Source organism: Pleurodeles waltl, chromosome 9 (assembly GCF_031143425.1).
Source record: "Pleurodeles waltl isolate 20211129_DDA chromosome 9, aPleWal1.hap1.20221129, whole genome shotgun sequence".
NCBI lineage: Eukaryota > Metazoa > Chordata > Amphibia > Caudata > Salamandridae > Pleurodeles > Pleurodeles waltl.
Genome location: NC_090448.1, coordinates 985,510,599 through 985,532,496, shown reverse-complemented (window position 1 = coordinate 985,532,496; position 21,898 = coordinate 985,510,599). Strand labels below are relative to the sequence as shown.

The window sequence follows — 21,898 nt, the reverse complement described above, 5'->3', positions numbered from 1 at the left end:
CCCCCCCTCCCCCCCTGGAAAAGTCTCTTTTGTTGTGCGCTTCAGCCTTGGACCCCAAATTAAAGCCAGCGCCCAGCCCCAGAGTGCGTGATTGGGGCTCGGTAGAGGGGAGACACCCCCCCGGCCCCTTCCTGTTGTGTAGGTGCTACCTACGTCCCCTACCTACACTGACATGCGGCCGGTTGATGCGCAGCTGCGGAAGACAAGGTAAGTGTCCTTCAATTTGTACCTTTGTGTGAGTAGATGTATTCTTATTTTTAATATTCAGGGACTAATTGTGGATTGAGAGCGCATAGGATCTAAAGCATGGCAGGATTGAAAAAGAATGAGTGGCATAGCCAGTGCTTAATTGGTAAATAAAAACGTGCCAGTGTCCACAGCTCTCCTCTTAAACACGCAGCTGCTGCAATTAAATGTGCAAACACGGAATACTAGGGCAGCGTGATCCTAAAGCCATGTTGGGCCTCTTTAATCCATTTTAAGCCATTTCACCTCACTCCTGCAGCTTTCTGCTCTCTCCCTTTCTGGCGCTCTTTTTCATTTTTGCATTCCTCCGTCTTTCCCATATGTGTCTTTTGCTCGCAGTAAATGCTTGAGGCAGGAAAAAAAAGAGTCCCGTCCCTCAAAAATAAGTCCCGGTGCTCTGCACCGGAAACAACAAGCACAAATTAAGCACTGGGTGGAATCACATGAAGGTTGGTGATGACTAAGAGTTATTGTTTTTGTCTCGTAATGCAAGGGGGTTACCAGCTGAGTTGTGCAGTGTGTGCTTTGCAGGGCATTTAAATAAAAAAAAATCATTCAGTTTGGGTATTACTTAAACCATTTTATCTGAAACCTTTTTGCACGTTTGGTAGCAGTCTATCTTATACTGCCAGTAATGCAAGTTTAACCTAATGACTTACATTTGCACAACACACAATTCTCCATTGCAGCAGTGAAGATTTAATTATGTGGCTTTTCGGTTACACACAAACATTTCAGTGCATTAACTAATAGAGGTTTCATAATATACAGTGATTAACTTAACTTTTTTATTTTAAGGCATGAGTTATGTATGTGGCTACCTGAAAGTGAATATTTTTTTTTTTAGCCACACGTTTAACCCTGCCCCATTGCATGCATCACTGTTCCAATACTTTTTTTTAATGCACTTTGAGCTGTGTGCTCAGCTGATTTATTCATTTATTTCACTCCAGTTGCAGGCAGTGCAAGCACAAATGTGGTCTCATTGGCTGAGCTAAGCGAAATGAGGGTACATGGCCAGTGCACAGCTTCACTGCATGGTTCTGTTCGTGATCTTAGTGCCTAAATTATTGACATCACTTGTAGTCATGCTCTGCTCAGCGTAGCCATTGCTTGCATTTGACACAAAACACTAGCCTTTACCAATAATTTAAGTTCAAGTTCACGGAGTTTGGGTCACTGTGTTCTGGCCTCTGGTAGCAATTTGCAGAAGGGTGTCTATAGCCTCACACAAACAGCCTTTTTCACCCCACACAAGGATGTATTTTTCTGCAGAGCCCTGTTGACCTCCACTGTCCAGGGTAGAGGTAGCCCGCTAAAACAAATGTAGGGGTAGTGCCTGAGTATGTCTGAAGGAGGCAGGAAATGAGTGAAATGTTGGTCTGCTGACCATTTAATGAAAAGTCCAGAAAGTAGAACAGTAGTAGAGCAGACTGCAGATACACACTGGGAATGCTAGATGGCTACTTGCATTTCACCTTCATGTACCGTGTGCATCTGAAAGGCAGTGAAAAGAACAAAGGTTGTGCTTTGAATCCATTTGGGGGGTGTTGATTATCATAGGTTAATGACGGAGCTAATATAGCAAATGTTATCTTTGCATGTTGGGGCTGACATATTGGGATTAACAGGACTTGAACTGTAAAATGCAAAGGGAAAACAGGATTGGGTCTGCTTTTCACAAACTTGAGCTCGGCATGAAAAGTTGAGTAAGTATGAGGGGTAGTCCATTAAGATGTATAACTTTTTGCTGTTATCGGTGAGTTGTTGCTTTATTATAAAACCAGTTTGAAAGCTAGAGCATACCTCTTATTTAACCTTGAATACGAGGGAGTTGCCATCCTTTGGCTCATTCCCCATTTCAAAACATGACAAATCCAAAGAGTCAATTGTCTGCCCTGAAACAAATCACTTGCCCCGGCGTGTGTAATGCAATGAATAATCTAGGCACTGTGAGTTTCACATATTTGCTTAAAATTGAAATTTGATTTATGCTTTAAAATGTTTGCTTCAGCCTACGATTGCATTAGTTCAGTGTTAAAAGTTTGGGCTACTTTTTGGGCTGGGACCGGTTCATTTGGGCTTACTTTGGGCTGGTCGTTCAACAGCATTGGGCTATAGAAGGCTTTTAAAATCTGGCAACACTGCTGTGCATGCTTTAGGACAACATGGCTGCTGTGTGTCTGCCTCAGTCTGTACTCTCTCTCTCTCTCTCTGCCTGTATGCATACGACTGCCCGGCTGGCCTGTATATGTTAGTGCATGACATATAGCTTCTTTGTGTCTGCATTTGAGTTGTGACCGTTTTCAAGACTTCAAGCAATTTGTTTCTACTCGGACTCTGCACTCACGTTTTTACTTTTCTGGAAGTTTCACTCCAAACAAAATGTTAATTCTCATGATGACGAGGAAATACAATTATTTCAACTTTATTGTCTTCTACCCAGGGCAAATGCACCGGTTAAGTCCACTACAAAAAGCATTAACTGCTGATGATTCCATACCTTGCAAGTATGTGCCAGAGATAAAAAAAACAGGGAAGCATTTTTAGGGTGTGGCACACCCCACCTCAGATGTGCATTCCTCTAGTAGGTAGGCAGTTCACAGACACATGAGACAAGAATACTAGCGTTTTTGTTTCACGCCATTGGCGCAGGTATCCCTAAACGTTTAAAGTGTTTACTTTGACCAACCCATTCCCCCCTATAATAATGTGTGCTGGTCTAGTGGCCTGCCGCCAGGCTGCTTAGGGTATTTGCCCCTGAAGAACCGAACTTTTTCCGGGAGGCTGGGGAGTAATGAATAAAGGTGGAAGGCGAAGAGCCGGATCTTCCCTTCCGGCACTCACTACTGCAAGGTGTTCGTGCATTATTTCTACGCACGCTGCATGTGTTTACACACCCTGCGTACGAGTGACAGATGCTCCCACGCTCGCCTGCCAACAGTGCTGAATGCTGGTGAGGTCCGACGATGCTGAGATCACATCTGTGGTGGCACGGCTCGCGAGACACGCGGGACACCCAGAGGACACATCGGGCCACGTGAAGGTCAGACCGTGTGCGGCAAAAGGTCCTGCTGTTCCTGGTCCTGTCTGCTGGCAAGAGCTGTTTGCTAGATCCACCCAGACATGGGTCTTGGCAGGGCTGCTGATCACCACACAGCTCCGGGGCCCACATTGACACCGGCTGCATAACTGCGTGACCATGGCAGGCGACCCGACACCAGCTACTCACCAACTGCCACAACACACCATGGTAGGTGCGCTCCCACCGTTCAGCGAGCTAGCAGATCCTGCTATAGCATCGCCCAGATGGAAGGTATGGGTCGGGCGCCTAGAGAACTATTACGTAGTCACCCGCGAGTGGGACAGAGCGGTCAAGAGGTCCCTGCTTCTCCATTTTGCGGGGGTGAAGTGTACAAACTCTTTAGACACCTGCCGAACACAGGTGCCTATGACGACTACGACGCGGCGATGAGGGCCTTGAATGTGCAGAGACCTGCAGCTAAACCCTGACCTTGAATGATTTAAATTACATCAAGTGCGACAGAGAGGTCAAATCCATTGACCAATTTTACGCCCGGCTCCGTGAGCTTGCAAACACATGCACAGAAGACTGTGGCTGAAAGAGAAAGACTAACAAAATTATGGAGGGTCTGGAAAGACCTGAGCTCGACCCCTTAATGGCTCCTCCTAAGGGGACACCGGCTGGTGGTTCCTCTACAGTTACAACACTACATGATCGTGTTGGCGCACAGAGGCCATCAAGGAATGACAAAATTGAAAGCACATATGACGGAGAAGGTGTGGTTCCCTGGGCTCAAAAGCCATCCCGATGTACCTGCCCCAATCATCCCTGAAGAATCCTGTGTCACCTTGTGGTCACATGTCAGTTTAGATTTTGGAAGTTTTCCGGATCACCTTGGTTCTCGTAGATGGATACTCCAAGTATACGGTTGTGGAAGTCATCGAATCCACAGCTTTCGCCCTCGTTGGTCCGATCCTTGAGAAAATCCTTGCTATGTTTAGTCCCCCAGATGAGATTAAGACTGATAATGGGCCCATATTCCAAGGAAGCAAGTTTCAAGCATTGATGAGGCAGCTGGGCATCAGACATCGTAAGATCACTCCGTAATGGCCTCAAGCCAATGAAGAGGTAGAGCATTTCATGCACACGCTCAATAAACTTCTGAAGATTGCCACCTTAGAGGTCAGTGACCCGGATCTCAGCCTTCATCGATTCCTCCAGGAGTACGGAGGAACTCCCCACTGTACCACCAGCCATGCTCCTTGGTCACTAATGCTCGCTGGACAGAGGGGAGACACCATCCCCACTACTCCTGGGTGGCAGCCAGCCCCATACTGCCCAGAGTGAACACAAGCCAGAAGGAAGGAAGTGAATGACAAGGTGAGCCAGAAAAGGCATGCCGCGTCATGGGACATTCAGATCGGTGATCAGGTGATCACCAGATATCGGAAGCCTGGTTGGATATTCCACACGCCATATGAGCCAGAGCTATGGACAGTAACCGGGGTGTCTGAGACCATGGTGACATGGAGAGAGCGACCCGAAAATGTCTCCTGCTTTCGGAAGGCAACATTTGTGGGACAGCGATGACCACTCCCCGGAATGGTCAGCAACTGAGGATCCAGGACCGGTGCGTGAAGGTGAGTTGCCATCGGTGACAGGACCAACCACTCCGAAACAGCTTGTGACCAGCGCTCCGGTGGCTCAGGACGGTGAGACCAGATCACAGTCCCAGAGATACAACCTGAGACCCAATCCCCCACCAAGTCAAAGAGGGCAAGGATCCCCATCCACCACCTGAGGGCAAGGATCACCCCCTCCACCTGAGGGCAAGGATCCCCATCCACCACCTGAGGGCAAGGATCCCCCTCTACCACCTGAGGGCAAGGATCCCCCTCCACCACCTGAGGGCAAGTATCCCCCTCCACCACCTGAGGGCAAGTATCCCCATCCACCACCTGAGGGCAAGGATCCCATTCCACCACCAGAGGCCATGTAGTCCCCCTCTAGAACCAGTGGCCTAAGAATCCCCTCCAGGGACAGTGCCAAAGACTCCCCTCCAGGGACTGTGGGAAGGGAGCCCCCTCCAGAGACTGCGGGCAGGGAGCCCCCTCCAGAGACTGTGGGCTGGACGCCCACTCCAGAGGCTGTGGGCAGGAAGCCCCCTTCAGAACCAGTGGCCATAATACCCACTGCAGCTGAGGTGTCCCCCAATCCTCCTTACCCCTGAACAGCGTAGTCCGGATAATGTCAGGAGTCAAGTTGGGGCTTGGACGATGCCCAGTGGCCATGTGGCCCTTTAATACTTTGGACTGGCCATTGGCCCAATCTGTACATTGACATGCATGTAGTTATTTATTTATTCATTATGGTGGCTGTTGGCAGCAAATTACAGTGGTTGTACTACAGGTATGTATCCTTGTATGCTTTGCTCCTGGGTGCTGTAGCTGTTGATGTACTGTGCAGCTGGTGGTGTGTGTGTGTGCAAGGTGTGTGTTGTGCGTGCGTGTGTGTCACTCTCCTTTTCCTCCCTCCCTTGTGTGCTAGGCTGCTGTACTCACCGTCGGCGTTGGTGCTCCTGGACAGCCATGGCGTGGTAGAACATCAGTAAGACTGGGAGTTCCGGTTCCATGGTGGCCACAAAGTCCTATGTGTCCCTGAAGGTGAGTCTTTCCTTTTCTGTAATATGTTACTGCCAGGCTTTTGATGGCATTGCTAACGCCCCGGAAATCCTGGTGGTATGCTAGTCATAATATTGTAGGCGGTACCTTGACTTCCTCCTGGCTGTAGGTGGCTACCGCTGTAGTCAGTGGTTTTAACGCCCTGGCAGTTGGTGTGGTACATTGGCTGTCTATGGGAGGTATCCCCGCCATGGTCATAATTTGGCAGTAATTACCACCAGCCTGTTGACGGTGATACCGCCACTTTAACAGTGGCGATCAGTACACCGCCAATGTCATATTGAGCGCCATAGTATTTTGCTTAGCCAACTGTGATTGTGTACATCTTGATTATTTTATGACTGTGTGCCTGATGGTTGCTGTGAGGGCTCCAAGCAGTAGGTCTGAGTTGGTTGTGGTAACAGGCCTGAACAGTGCTTGAGGAAAAGTTATGTCTGATGCCATATATTCGATTTGTTTGGTATAAAAAGTTATGGCAGAGGCAGAAGCTCTAGATTATTTATTGTGTCTGTAAAAGCCAGTAGGACTTTAACAGTGGCTTGTCATCACACTGTGTTACAGGCTAAATACAGGTAGCAGTGGCGTAACAAAGGTCCCCGCAGCCCCCATGGAACTTGGGGGCCTATGAACTCCAGGGGTCCCCTCAGCACAGTACCCTGGCCTGAGAACTTTTGAGTAGAGTCCAAAGTGGGGGCCTTTCCATATACTGTGCACTGGGCCCCCTCGAGTTTTGTTAAACCACTGACAGGTAGTTTGTTATATGTAATCTCACAGATTACCATAGTAGGCAAAGGTTTTGATGTGGCTACCTATTCTGACAAACCCTGGGAATTTTCACTGTGATGATTCTTTTTAGGCTATTGAGAGGAGTTGTAAATGACTTTGGAAATTGTATTTTTCAGCATATTTGTAATTTTATAACTGAATCCATGATACTTGTCGGTTTATATTAGCTTCAATAAGCCTGTGTTGATTAGGGTGACAAGCCAATGAAAGGCTACAAGTCTTACCATTTCATTGTGAAACCATAGGTTGATGTGCTTATTATGAAATGTTTTGACAGTTTATTCAAAATGCTACAAAGGAAAAGGGGTAGGGCCCCTTTTCCTCTGACTGATTGCACTATTATATACCAACCCCAAGGCCAAGGAGAGAATCGCCTGCCATATCTCAGATCCTATTACAATACAACGTGGGACCCATCAGGGATGTCCGCTGTCCCTCCTCTTATTTTCTCTGGCACTTGAATCCTTAGCACACCATATGCGTACTCAGGGACAGTACTGGGTGATCCCTTTAGGAAACGGTACACACTTGGTCTCCCTTTATGCAGACAATATGCTACTCTATCTTAAGGATGTTAGACCGTACTTCCCACTATTGCAAACCTACTAACTGAATTTGCTGAACTCTCTGGCCTTGGGGTTAGCTGGACCAAATCAAGTCTCTTTCCCTTCTATACACATACTTCAAACCCAGTGTACAAGGTGAACGGCATCCAACTTGAGTGGCAACCTACTACATTTTGCTACTTAAGGGTGCATATATACCACAAGCCAGAGGACCTCTCAGAGGGCAACCTGGTCTGAGCAGTCTCTGCGATACTCGCTCAGATGTATTTTTGTCAGACTCTGCTGTTGTCAGTGGCGGGGAAGGTGGCCCTAACGAAAACGGTGGTTCTGCAGAGATTGTTGTATTACTTTGCCAACCTCCCTCTTTTTATACATCAACCTTTTTTCGACTCCTTAGAATGAATGGTGGGTGACCTTATTTGGCACAATATGCATCACAGAGCAGCATTGTTCAAACTCTGGCCCCCTACGGACAATGGCGGACTCAATGTCCCCAATTTTGAACACTATTATTTGGCTTCTCAACTCCAATGGGTATCACACTGGTTTAGTGGCACGAATTTCATGCATACTGCATCGTTTCTTCCCCTTTCTTCCAATACTGAACAGACTCGCCATTCAAGTCGCTTATCAGTGCTACCCGGTTGACTACACCATATGGCTCGGCACTGCCATTACTTTGTATGCTGTGAGGACACGTCCACTACCCTCAGGGAATTGCCCCATGGCACGTGGTGTTTTTACACAATCTAGGTGACCTATACAGCGGTGGAATCCTCCTCTGAGTAGAAGAATTGATGGCTGACTCCAGACTTTTGCCTGGCCAGTTCTTGTTGCACACCTCCTTTGTCAGTGTACTGAACCACTCTTAGTGAGAGACGCAACGAGAACCCCCACGGCATCTCGTAGTCCAATATTTACATGTACTGGGTGTGGATGGACATCAGATCCGAAGGCTGGGCGGCACCTTACGCATACACACAGCACTTTCCCTCAACACATTGAGAAAACACTGGGACACAGTACAGACGGCGAGTGGCAAGCTATGTTAACCTACCCTTCCTTAGTGTCCCGAAATGCTTGTTTTAAATGAATTCAAAGTTATATTTTTCAATGAGCCTATTTGACTCCCCAATAAAATAATTTGCTATTTCCACTGCACTACCGCCTGTCCTCGTTGTTTAACACCAGACGTGAGAATACTGCTCATGCTCTGGTCCTGCCCCTCATTGGCCACTTACTGGAAAGATGTCATAAGATACCTGGCACATTGCATCGGCACTGTACTGCCTTACAGCTGGGAAATATGCATTTTGGGACTCTATCAACGCACCAAAAGTCACAAAGCTGCAATGTGCTTCGCTGACCTCACCCTCCTTTTGCTGAAACACCTTATCAACCGTAAATAGATAGCAGCTCAGTCCCCGGTGACCTCCGCGTGACTACTGTCCATGCTGGCATGGGCCCAGGCTGAGAGCACATTACTACACAGGGACGAGGTGAAAGGTCTCCGTACATACCCCATTTTAGAGACATGGAACACACTCCTGGGGGAGTTCAGTGAGATGACTCCATCCACTCAGTCCACTCCCTGAACACGTCTATTGACCGTATCCTTCGCCCCACCCCCTTTCCGCGCTATATGATACACTTCCCTTAACTACACCTGAGCTTCTCTTCTTGACCGACATTAATCGGAATGATCCTGCTAGTCCCGGGCGGCTTCGTGACATTTGTGCTGCATTACTCTGTCAGTACAAACAATGCACCCATTATTTTGTTTTTTCTGATCCTTTTTACTCATTCATTTCCTACTTATTGAGTAGGGTTTTTTCCTTTCTCACCTAGTTGCATTATTGTTTATAATTGCATTCCTTGGCATCTTTGTTTTTCATTTGACCTCAACTGAACGTATTTGAAAAAATAAATATTCATCCCTCTTGTAATTTTTGTATTGAGGTTTTCACTGTTGTCCACACACAGGCGACCAACGTTTACCAACTGCAGAGTTGCATATTGTTGTACTGTTCACATCTAACTCTTTTGAGCAATCATTCTATATACATATTGTATGCACTGTACTGGAAATATGTTTAAAGTAAAAATACCGATAAAATGTATTAAAAATAAATTAAACATTTTGATCGATCCAGCAGGCCTGGATTACCTATTGTGAAAAACATGTGCTAAAGGCAGTAGGCATTTAGGGATAGATTGTTCTTACACTGTGCTAAAGCATGTATTTTGTTACATGGAATTTCATAGACTAACATAAAAGACAAGGGTTTTGGTCTTGGTGACCCACCAAACAACCCATGGGACTGGAAGAAGTGCCCTATGATAAACTTCATCAGGCTCCATTAGAAGGGGCTTTATTATGGGAAAACTGATGCCCAATACAGTAGATCTGAGTTGGTTATGGTGCAAATCCAATAATGAAGGGCATAGGCCACATTGTTATGAAAAGTTATGATAAAAGCAGAAAAGCAGTAGGCCTGATCTCTTTGTCTGTCTGTATAGATAGATAGATAGAGATAGATAGATAGATCTATATCTATACATAGAGGGTTATTTTGGTGAGCCCTCTTCTGCCATTGTTCTTCTGTCTGGGTGTCATTTACACTCTGCTTCTATCTATGACAGCGTACTGCATGGATAATTGTTCAAGCTATATCAGTGACTTTCTCTCTTGCCCTGTGAATGACAGCATTTTCTTATCACTGTGCATATCCACCTGAAAATGAGTTCACTTCAGCGTCAGGGATGGTTGGCCAGAGATTTGGTTCTTTGCTTCTCCTCTGTTTATTTTAATTCATAAAAAGATACTACAGCTTATCAATGGATGCTTGCTTGCCACTCATTTAATCTACAGTGCCACATCCTGTGTGGCCACTTCCGCTAAACTAGAGGAACATGATGACCATAGCATACAATTTTTACCATTCCAGTACAGCCAACAAGTTGGTTATAAATGCGGCAGCAGTGCTGGAATGTTAGATTAACAGACAATAACACTCCAAAATGGGCACCAGCTGCTATGTTTAGTTTTCTTATTGTAAGCATATTCCTCTCCGTGTTTAGTTTTCTTATTTCTACTTGTATTCTTTTAATTTATCTTGCATATGTTGGTGAGGTCTGTTGTGGTTGTAGCAAAGGGTGATTGCAAAAATAGTCAATGGATGGATGAATCAATGTATGAGTGAAATGATGAGTGACAGAGTGTATGTAACATAACTTATTTTTGCCTAAACCCATCAATGACACAAAAGAACTTTCATTCATAAGCCAACCCTATTGGGATTGCCAGTGCTTGTTTATGAAGGAGAATGTAGAGTTGAAGAGCACTACTAACATCCATCCTTGTATATCTAAGTTTTTGTAGTGGAAAGAAGGGAATGTGATTAAAGCCCTCCATATATACGTTCAGCTGGCTTGGGTGACCTTGAGTCTTCGGGCAATCAGTCTGTGGGGCCGTCCCCTAAGATCCTTCCTGTCAGCTAGGCTTTGGGGGCTGTCAATGGAGCACAGAATCTCATTGGTTGTCGAGTTGTTGAGGTTGAACAATGAACTGGTGCAGGTATAGTATTATTGTTCCATAGTGGTCTGGCCACCTGGTCAGGTGGTTGCACCATTTTAATTTCCAGGGCTCTTTCATGCTGGAAGGGGATGATTCCAGGTTGGTCATCGCTGTCTTCAAAGACATACAGATTACCAACAGGAAAATGGGAGAGGTAAATTCCACCCTGGCAGGCAACTGTGGTTGCATCAAAGTATGCTACAACCACTCAACAGAAATAATGTTTCTTTTGGGGTTGGGGTGGAGAAGAACATGACTATGTTCAGATTCCAATATGCTAGACAGGCATTGGCAGCCTTACATTAAAAGAATGTCACCGTCTTGTGCAGCATACATCCGTGGAGTCGAATTTACTCCATCCTTCACCTTTCCGGGTACATGTGTGACACACCTACCTGGAGGCAACCTTCATGTACGTCCCCATAAAAGCAAAGTTCCCGCTTATTTGAGACTGCATAGACTTTTTGCAGGGGAGCCAATAAGCCATTTATTTAAAAGAATACACATAGAAAAGTGCTTATCCTGGTTTACTTGTATGCTGTCACCGCTGCCAGACTTTCACAGCCTGTTTAGAGGAGGCAATAGTCACTCTCGTAAAGAGGGTGCACTTGCATGCATAGCTCCCGAGGTTTAAGTTTGCTTCTGTGTGACATTTCCATTATTTTGAGTGTCCTTATGTGTGAAAGTCTAGTAAATTATGTGTGACACTAGTTACATTTCTGAAATTGCTCTCTGTGCAGTGTGTTTTATGGCACCAGCCTTAAAACGGATGCAGAGCTCTACAACTCTGCAAATTAGCACATTATTAAGGCGAGCAATAAGCAACCAGCTACATACTTCGATTTTGAGATATGTCCCCTGCTAATTCGAATTTAAGAGATAAAAAAAACAGAGTGTACCTTGTTGGATTAATTTTACTCTGGCTTGGTCTCTAGACCACACTCTAACTCACTCTGGCATGACAGGTTTGAGCGTTCTGCCAGGAGATGGACCAGCGTGAGCGTCCAGATAGGGTTGGGTGATATATTTTATAGCATGGAAAGACAAAATGTGAACATTAGCTGGCTATCTACCAGGATCCCTGAACTGTGTGGTTTAGTGGACAGTTCATAAAATCACTGCACACGTCCTGGATCATATACAGTTATGACGTTTTCAAAGTGTATTTCTATCATCTCTCCCCTTAAATATCACACTAGGGCTTGTGATTCATTTTTATCCTTGATTCAAATTTTCTGCAAAATAGTAAAAGTGCTGAATATCATTTTAATGAAAAAATGAAGTAAGACGTCGTTTTCTGGCCCTTGAAAAATATGTATGACTATACAGGCTTTGTTTATGGTTCTAGGTAGTCCACGAATCACAACTCTTTAGGTTTTCCAGATTCTTGACTGATCTAGTCTAGGTTTTTACTTTTCATTCTAGGACTTGTAGTCCGTATTTTATAATGAGGTAAACAAGACTATAGGTCGCACAATGCAAAGCAAAAATATGGACTGTTTGCCCTACGTGTGAATGATCGTAGGAAATTTGAGAGATCTTAATAATGTCAGCTGTATGGTCCAAGGTGGAAATGGCCAACTCAGGCTTCAGGCAATATCGAGCATTCAGCAGGCAAAGATTTAAGCTGCCCTGTGCTCCTTGTCTACCCCTCCTATTGGGGCAGCTACTCATCTCACATTTGCACTTCCTGGTAAGAGCTGCAGCACTGGGGAGCGGTTTGAGGGACATGAATGCTTTGGTTACAGGTGTCTGCTGGTCCTGCGTGGATACCTGGATGTTTAATCCTCTTATAAAAGGAGTTCACCTCCTGCACTTTGCAGCATCCCAGCACCTGGAGTTTATTTTATTTTTTGCGCTTCCAAGCAGGACTTGAACTTCTTTGGCCAGAGGTCAAGTGACTGACCCAATGACCTCTCTACCTGCCAATCCTATGACAATAGTCACCGCACTGCACATGGCCTCTTACCTATATTACAGGGAACAGTGCAGATCAGTCAGGGCAGAGGGAGCAAGGCCTGCATGGCATTGCCTTATAATTAAAACAAGCATTGGCAACGCCAGTTGATCTGGCTTATGATTTAAAGTGTTCTCTGTGTATTGATGGGCTTAGGCACTCAATAAGTCATCATAAATGCACTGTCCCTCATCTATGCACTCATGCATCTATTCATCCATCCACTGACTCATTCTTGCATTTACTGTCTGACACAACCACAGTAAGGCACACACAAATGCAACACCATATGAAAGATAAAATGCAGAAGATAACCTGAACCTTTGCCTATGAAAGTAATTTGTGAGATTCCATGTAACAGAAACCTATATGTAGGCTTTATCTCCAAGCAATAACAATCCACCCAAAAATTCTTATCGACTTGAACATATACTTTTCACAAGCAATATGTCAGGCCTGCTCCCTTTTTTGTAACTTTTCATAATACATAATCAGGCCTATAACCTTTATTATTAGCTTGTCACCACAGAACTCAGTCCTGCTGCATCAATCCTAGACTTTCACACATGGTAACCATCAGGTATCCAGTAATAACATTACAAATATGTAAAACATTATAGTTGTTAAAACAACAAAAAATCCCTGTTATCAGAGCCTATTAAGAATGACCATATTGCAAATCTTGTATCCCCATGGTTTATTCGGGTAGATCACCAACACAAAAGCTCTTGCCTACCACTGTAATCTGCGAGATTCCGTGTAACAAAATTCCAACCAGCTTTAGCACAATCCAATAACAATCCATCCTTAAACGGCTATTGTGTATAATACCTGCTTTTCACAATAAGGCAGGCCTACTTACTTTATCATAACTTTTCATTAGAAAGAAATCACATGTAAAGAATCTAACATATGTCTTCCCCGTGAATGATGAGGCCTGTTTCCTTTACCATCAATTCGATACTTTATCCAACTGAAACCTACTGAGGTGCACATAGGCTGGCACCCATCATGCATACAGGCATAAAATGACAGTATATGTACAGAATTACAGTTAGCAACACAATATAAAACCCCTCTCAAGAACAATTTTCACAGTAAAAATCTTCTACTCGTGGGGTTTGTCAGAATAGGTGATCTACACCCAGAACCCTTGCCTGCTATGGTAATCTGTGTGATTATATGTAACAAAATACCTATCTTTAGGCTTTAGTATCAAGTACTAACAATCCATCCTTAAATGCTTATTGCCTTTAACATATGCTTTTCACAATATAAATGTCAGGCCCATTGCCTTTATTGTAGCATTTTATAATAAACCAATTTAGCCTACATCCATTTTCTTTGGCCTGCCACCATCACCAGCTCAGTCCTGCTATAGTGAGTATAAGCTTTGACCAAGCCCAAAAGACCAATACAAGCACTCACACACAAATGCAGCCCAATTGAATCTTGTATTCTGGGAAACAAATGTGGGCGCAGCCTAAATCCCTCAGTAGTACTCTGAATGTTCGTTTTTGTTGATCACATAAGGTCATTGACAGCTGCGCTGCCGACCAGACCTAAAAACCTATACACATTAATGTAGACATCCCATACTGCTCTGGAACACACAACTGCACACTGAAGTCTAAAGCCAATAAAGACATGTGAGCATGCTGGGACTGGAAGAGTGATACATTCCTTTTGACTGCCCTCTTGCTAGCTGTGCTGCTGCCAGAGAAAAACACATTGTAAACTATATACTTATCCAAGATACATTAAGAGCATTGCAGTGCCATGTCTTTGCCTTGAAAGATCAAGGGTGCCATGCTGCTGGTGGCTCAGGCTGGATAAACATACAAATTAATCACAGCTGCGAGGAGGGGAAGTACTTTTTTCGTTGAAGCACACAACTTCTGCCCAATCAAAACATGTAGTTCTCCCACCAACATGTGATTAGAGCCAAACCCCTCTTTGTAGTAATAGCTCTTTTTAGGATGATCACATAAGGTCATGGTGACAGCTGCGGATTCGAGCCAGACCTAGAGACCTCACACGTCAGTTTCCTGCAACCAGCAACGCTGATGCACACTCCGGCTTAGGAACCATGGCAAGTAACACGGATCTGTGTGATAATCTCCAGTCCTTGCAGTATTGCAGGAACGTGACTAATATGCGTTACCCTGGCATGAGATGCATGGCACTCGGCAGGGCCGTGCATGTCATCAGTATCCACTAGTAAAACGGAAGTCCCTCCAGTGGGGGCCACATGAATGTCGCACTCAATGGGGATGAAAGCGCACAAAGCTGTGCAGAACATAAGGGCAGGGCAGCACAGATTCAACAATCCGCGTGTATCCCTTTCGTCCCAGCAAGTCTGTTATAAGATCGCTGTTGACATCCCAGTAATCGGAGGCTACAAATCAGCAGAGAGGTCTATCATGAGAGCGCTGTGAAATGATGAGCACTGGAATATCAGTGCGTGGTGCAGGTGGGTAAGGTGTGCGTTGTGAGGGCTGTGTATGGCACTAGACCAAATAAATGAGCACTATAAAACTAGTGGATTTAGATTTTAAGATGATAGTGGTGACGTAGCCCCACTGTTGATGGATTATATTGTTTGCATCTCCAGAATTCTTCGGTTCCACCACATACAATAAAATATACCACTCTTATTGCTGGAATAGTGCACTTTCAAAATGCTAATTGACATTACTGACCTTGGAATACCCCAATAACATCAGATATTGACAATGTTACTCCCTAAATGCACTTACCTGTGGTTTGGGCCCTACATTAGATGATGGCTGTTACTTAGTGATATTAACTGGCTACATTATGTTTCTATACATCAGGTACACCAAGAATGTTGTTTACTTTTCAAAGTATTATACTTCTGCCCAGTGCTTAATTTGTAAATAAAAACGTGCCGGTGCCCAAAGCCCTCCTCTTAAACATGCAGCTGCTGCAATTAAATGTGCAATCACAGAATACTGAGGCAGTAATTCGGAAGCCATCTCGGGCCTCTTCAATCTATTTACAGCCACTCCCTGCCTCTTCAGCTCACTCTTGCAGCTTTCCGCCTTCTCCCTTTGTGGCATTTTTTCGTTTTTCTCTTCCTCCGTCTTTCCCATATGTGTCTTTTGCTCGGAACAAATGCTTGAGGCAGAAAAATAAGCGCCGGCCCTCAAAAGTAAGTGCTGGTGCCCCGCACCGGAAAGCTCAAGCACAAATTAAGCACTGGTTCTGCCATTGGCGCTGGTAACACCCCCCAAACCCCCTTCCCGTTTACCCCTGCTCTTCCCACGTCATATTATTAGTTGAGTACATTACATTGGCTGTCGGGATTCTCAGAGTAACAAGCATCGATCTCACAGGTACGCCGCTGTTTTGTACTGTTCTCCTTAAGCTGTGAGTTTACATTCTCGGAGTGTACTGGTCTGATGACCTGTAGCAAGTAAAGTGAAAACAACTCTCAAGGTGGTCATCCCTGTGCCATGTTACTGTTCCATGACCTAGTGGGATGCATGCCCTTACCTGAAAATCGTTGGCCTTGTTGTAATGCATGTTGAGGGTGCGATACAGCTCAGAGGTGCGTCCCACCGTCAGCTCACTGGCGTCTGCTGCTCCCTCTGCCACTGCCTGGCGTGCAAACTTTTCCATCTGGATGTAGTAGAACTCCCGGAAGTTGCTGAACCACTTGATGAGCTGGGAGGTGATGCAGCGGTTGAACTGTGGAGAGAACAGTACTTCAGAATGAGAAACCCTACGTCCACATGACAAACACAAGGACCAGAACAGCAAGAAATCTGATACTGTGGGAAATCCTTCAAGTGGATCGAGGGAGAAGAATTCCACGAGGGGAGAAGAATTCCACGAGGGAAGAATCAGGTGGAGAAAATCCAGATGAGGTCAGGAATCTCAGTTTAACTTTCTGAAATGTTTGGCTGGTCTCCAACCTTGGTCCTGCCTTCAAATGGATCACAGCACGTGGAAGTGTAAGGGAGTAAGTAACCCCGTCTCCTCATGCTTCCTATAGTGTCTGTGAGCACTTCCAGCTTGCGTGTCCCAATGCTGTATCATGTCTATATATGATAATTATTCCGCAGGTGTTTCATGGATCCAACGATCACCAGATAATGGTTGAAGGGAAAATTCCACCCCTGCAGCTTTTGAAAACAACAGGGAGGGAGGGGGGGGGGGGTATGAGTTTCTTGACAACCAAAAGCATGTTACCCCTCCTCCTAAAAAGAGCTGTGTCTGATGCCGTGGTACAGGGGTGCTGCCCTGCTGCTGGTGTCTAGGTTCTTTAGCCTTAATGACCCCCCTGGTTCTACACTTTTTTCGTAAACACAAACATTCTTAAGATCTGTGGGGTGATTGGTGGTATTCTGTCAAATTTTTCATCTGTTGTGCTTGAAAGACCTAAATATCAAAATGCATTACTTTTTTTCTTTTACTCTAAATTTTAAGCATGAGTAACCACCAGTCTTTATACAGGATATTTCGATAAGTGAAGACCACACTGAAAATAAAACTGGTCATTACAAAGCAGCAATTAAAAGATGATAAATTACAGCCCGTTGCAGAAGCCCCTCTTTGCACTATTATCAGCACAGGACGTTTTACAAAGGTACATACATACCTGCAGCACCCTGTAAAGCATGGGTACAAACAAACATTTCCTCGGGGACCACAAAGAACTCTCTGTGTCTTGCCCGAGGGCCGCAGCTAAACCAGCAGGGAAGGGTTCGGGTGATGAAAGGTGGGAGTAGGGGGATGCAAAGCAGATGCGGACAACAAACCAAGCCTTTGCATGACTTCTGTCTGCCACCAATGCCCTCTTCTCATGCACCAAGAATTAAAGTCAAAGCATAAACTTCTCATGTGAAACACAAGAAGAAAAGAGAGACTCATCTGATGGTTGAATTGCAAAATCTGAAACCAGAAAACCTGGTATCTGTCCTGGCTTCCCACTTGACAAAATTGTGTGATCCTAGGCAATTAATTAATTTCTCTTTGCCTCATTTTTCTTCATTATCACATGAGAGTCCTTGAAATACACGAGTTCCAGGTGTGCGCTGTACAATACCTTTTCTTGTGGTTTATTTAATAAACTATAATGTTGTTCCAGTTACATAACAACCAGGACTATGCACAAGCAGCACTTGACAAATGACTCTTCTTTTAATAATGCCATTGATTTCCAAATATGGGCAGTATGATTGTTTCCAAGATCATGTTTGAAAAATATCACTGCTAATAAATGTCTCTCAATGCAGTGACATAACCTGATGTACTAAGGAAAAACGCTCATGCTTCCATTTTCTTACGATAATGGCATTACTCCTAGTCCTACTCCCTCGCCTTCCTTTTAACCAATGAGGCCTCCCGCCTCCCCCCTAGACCCTCCCTTCCCCTTTCAAAAACCCCCCCCACCCTTATCCCCTCCTGTACAAAAACCAAGCCCAAGCCGCAACTCGGACAGTCCGTACCGGGAGGGTGGGAGGGAACGGAAAAGGAAGGCGAGGGAGTAGGACTAGGAGTAATGCCATTATCGTAAGAAAATGGAAGCATTACCTCCCGTCCCTCCCTCGCCTTCCTTTTAACCAATGAGACATAGCAAGAAAAACACACAGGAGACGGACATCGAGTTGCAAGACCCATATTTAATATCCTGCACCAAGAACATCCCAAACATTATCTCATAGAGGATAAGACCCGGTGACCAAACACCGACTCCAAACCACCCAAGTCCGACAGCCTATAATGACGCACAAACGCCGAAGGAGAAGCCCAAGAGGCGGCCCTGCAAATCTCCACCACAGAAGTCCCCTGAAGCTCTGCCACCGTCGCCGCCATGTCTCTGGAAGACCTCCCCTGAATCCCTAGAGGAGGAACCACCTCTTTCAAGGAATAGGCCAACAGAAACAAAGAACGAACCCACCGACTCAAGGAAGCCGTGGAAGGTTTCTCACCTTAGCGCGCCGGACCAAAAGAAACAAACAGTGAATCCCCTGTATGAAAAGGAGCCACCACCCGCAGATACTCCAACAACACCCTACGTACATCCAACGAATGCAAACGGACCTCCTCCCCTGATGAGGGATCCGGACAAAATGAAGGAAGGATGACCGCCTGCCTGGAATGGAACGAAGAATTGACTTGTAGAATAAAGGAAGGCACCGGAACCAGAACCACCCATCGGGAAAAATCTCACAAAAAAGGAAAGGAACATGCAAATGCCCCCAATTCCCCCAACCGACGAGCCGAAGTAATGGTGACCAAAAAGAGCGTCTTCAAAGATAGACGTCGCAAATCACAGTCCCCCAATGGGTCAAAAGGGGCCCCCGTCAACCCATCCAAAACCAAGGACAGATCCCATGAGGGAAAAGAACGTACCGGGCGAGGAAATAAACTAATAAACCCCTGAAAAAATCCAGGCATCAATCGCCCTTCAACTTGAAGATTACGCCACGGTCCCTAAATGCCTGAATAGCCGCCCAACGTACCCGAAGAGAAGCCACTGACAACCCTAAACGAGCACCGACCTGCAGGAACTGCATCACCTCAAAGAGAGAAGCGCAGGAAGGATCCAACTCACGACTTAAGCACCAAGATGAAAACACCTTCCACTGTCTACCATAAGAAAGCAAAGTTGAACGTCTCCATGAAGCCAGCAAGGTAGAACTCAAAGCCACTGGCACCTAACAGAAACGCCCAGAATAGTTGAAACGGAGGGAACGCATATAAAAGGCCCAGCGGCCAAGGACCTGACATCCCGTCCACCTCCCATGCTTGGGGACACCGAAACCGGGAGCAGAAGCACCCCACCATCGCATTCTCTACTGACGCAAACACATCCAGCACTGGAAGACCCCAAAGCCGAACCAGATGCCGAAACAGAGACCTCCGGAGAGAGAAAAGTTGAGAGGAAGGAATCACTCTGCACAGTAGATCCGCCCAAACATTTACCACTCTCGCCGAATGACATAAGCCTCGGCCACTAAGACGTCTGTGCGAACCAGAACCGCCAATCCCCTCAGGGAATCCTGGAAATGGACCAGAGCCAGGAATATAGCCCACAATTCTCGCCAATTAGATGACCGACTCGCCTCCCGAGGGGACCAAAACCCCCGAATCTGAGCTGACCCCATCCATGCCCCCCAACCGGAGAGGCTGGCATCCGTCGTCCCCACCACGGGTCTCAGAGGTGACAAAGACACCCCTACCCTCAGGTGGTCTGCATCCAACCACCATTGCAACTCTCTGTGAATCAATCCGGACCCTGGAACCCCGTCCCTCAGAGAACCGGACCCTGGAGCCCACCTACTCAAGAACCACGTCCTCAAGCCCAGGGGATGGAAACGTGCCCCAGAACCCCAAAATATCACTGACGCCAAATGTGCAGTCGCAACCATAGAAGAGCTCGGGGAGCAGACAGTAACCATACCTTCTTTACCAAAGCCTGGAGAGCATCCAACCTTTTTTCGGACACAGTCACCAACCCTAGAATAGGCTGAAACCGAGCCCCTAGAAAAACCAGATCCTGGGACGGCACAAAGTCTGATTACCCCCAATTGATCAAAAACCCGTGTCATTGCAGGACCCCCAGAACTTGGGCCACCTGCCTCTGCAAAAGGTCTCATGAATGGGCACGAATCAAAATGACGTCTAGATAAGGGTGCAGAAACACCCCTTCTGAATGAAGCAAAGCCACTAGAGGAGCCAGCACCATCGTGAAAATTCGGGGAGAAGATTACAGACCGAAAGGCAGAACGCAAAACTGGAAATGATCCTGCCCCACAGCAAACCTCAGGAACTTTTGAGAGGACCATGCCCCCGGTACGTGTGGGTAAGCATCCTGCAGATCCAGTGACACCAGAAAATCCCCTTGCCTGACCAAGGAAAAATAGTCCGAATGGACAGCATGCGGAAATGCACTGTCCTGATCCAGGTATTCACCTCCTTCAGATTGAGCCCCGGTGGAAATCCCCCTGAAACTTTCCGCACAAGAAAACAAGACCGCATAAGTGCCCTGACCGCGGTCGTCTAGCGGAACGTGGGAAATGGCCCCCATGACCAGTAAGGCCCGCACGCCGTCCAATAATGCACCACTCCAAGACCCCTCTGAAGGCAGAGGTGTGGGACGCACCCCGGAATCTGGAGGAACCGCCACAAAATCAATGACATAACCATTGGACACCATGTCTAGTACCCAATGATCGTTTACACTGTCCTCCCAAGCTGAAAGAAAGTGACACAGTCATCCCCCAACCGGCCCTCTGCCAGGCCCACAGCGAATGCCAGGACCCCTTCTTGAAACCACCCCGGGTCCCAGGAGTAGACTTCTTAGTTGAAAAACGCGGATGAAAACGCCGTCTCCTAAACGAAAAGGATTTAGCAACCCTAGTAGGAGAAGAACTGGAATGCTTCTTCCACCCTTTACCCGAAGAAGAAACCCCTTTATAAGGTAAGGCATGCTTCCGCTCCTTAAACGCCTTGGAAAGTATGGATGGTAATAGTTCTCCAAACAAGTTACAACCCTCAAACGGCAGTCTCAACAAGGCCGCCTTTTCCCCTGGATCAGCCTTCCATGAACGCAACCAGAGGGACCTACGAGCCCCAATCAAAGACCCAGATGCCAGAGCCGAAGTACGGACTATATCTGAAGACACATCCGCCAATAATCTGGCCTGCTGTTCCATACCAGCCAGGAGCTCCGAACATTCTGCCCCTTCCTGGACAGCCACCGCCAGTCTATCAAAGCCTTGAACCAATGATTGTGACGCATAAGCAGAATAAAACCCTGCCTTCAGCGCCAGATTCTCCGCAGCAAAAGCCCTCTTAAGACCTGACCCACTTTACGGTCTGTGGCATCCGTAGGCACACAATCGTCCGGATTGACTGCCGTTTCGCCAATTAGAGTAGCCAGAATAGAGTCCAGGCGTATTGAAGGAGGAAAAACCCCCTCACCCTCAAGTAAGTAAAGTTTCTGAAGGAATCGTGGAACCTGAGCCTTCTCCACATCCTTCCACTCACGAAACACCATATCCTTCACAGGTCCCTGGAAAGGCA

At 46.1% G+C, this 21,898-nt stretch overlaps 1 protein-coding gene across 1 annotated transcript in view; it reads right to left on the bottom strand.

Moving 5' to 3' along the window:
* The window catches only part of PROX2 (prospero homeobox 2), a 101,703-nt gene that overhangs the window by 58,938 nt on the left and 20,867 nt on the right, over positions 1 to 21,898 (bottom strand). The window contains exon 3 of the mRNA XM_069207654.1: positions 16,358 to 16,552. Coding sequence (XP_069063755.1) covers positions 16,358 to 16,552 — 195 coding nt within the window. The remainder of the gene's footprint in view (positions 1 to 16,357; positions 16,553 to 21,898) is intronic.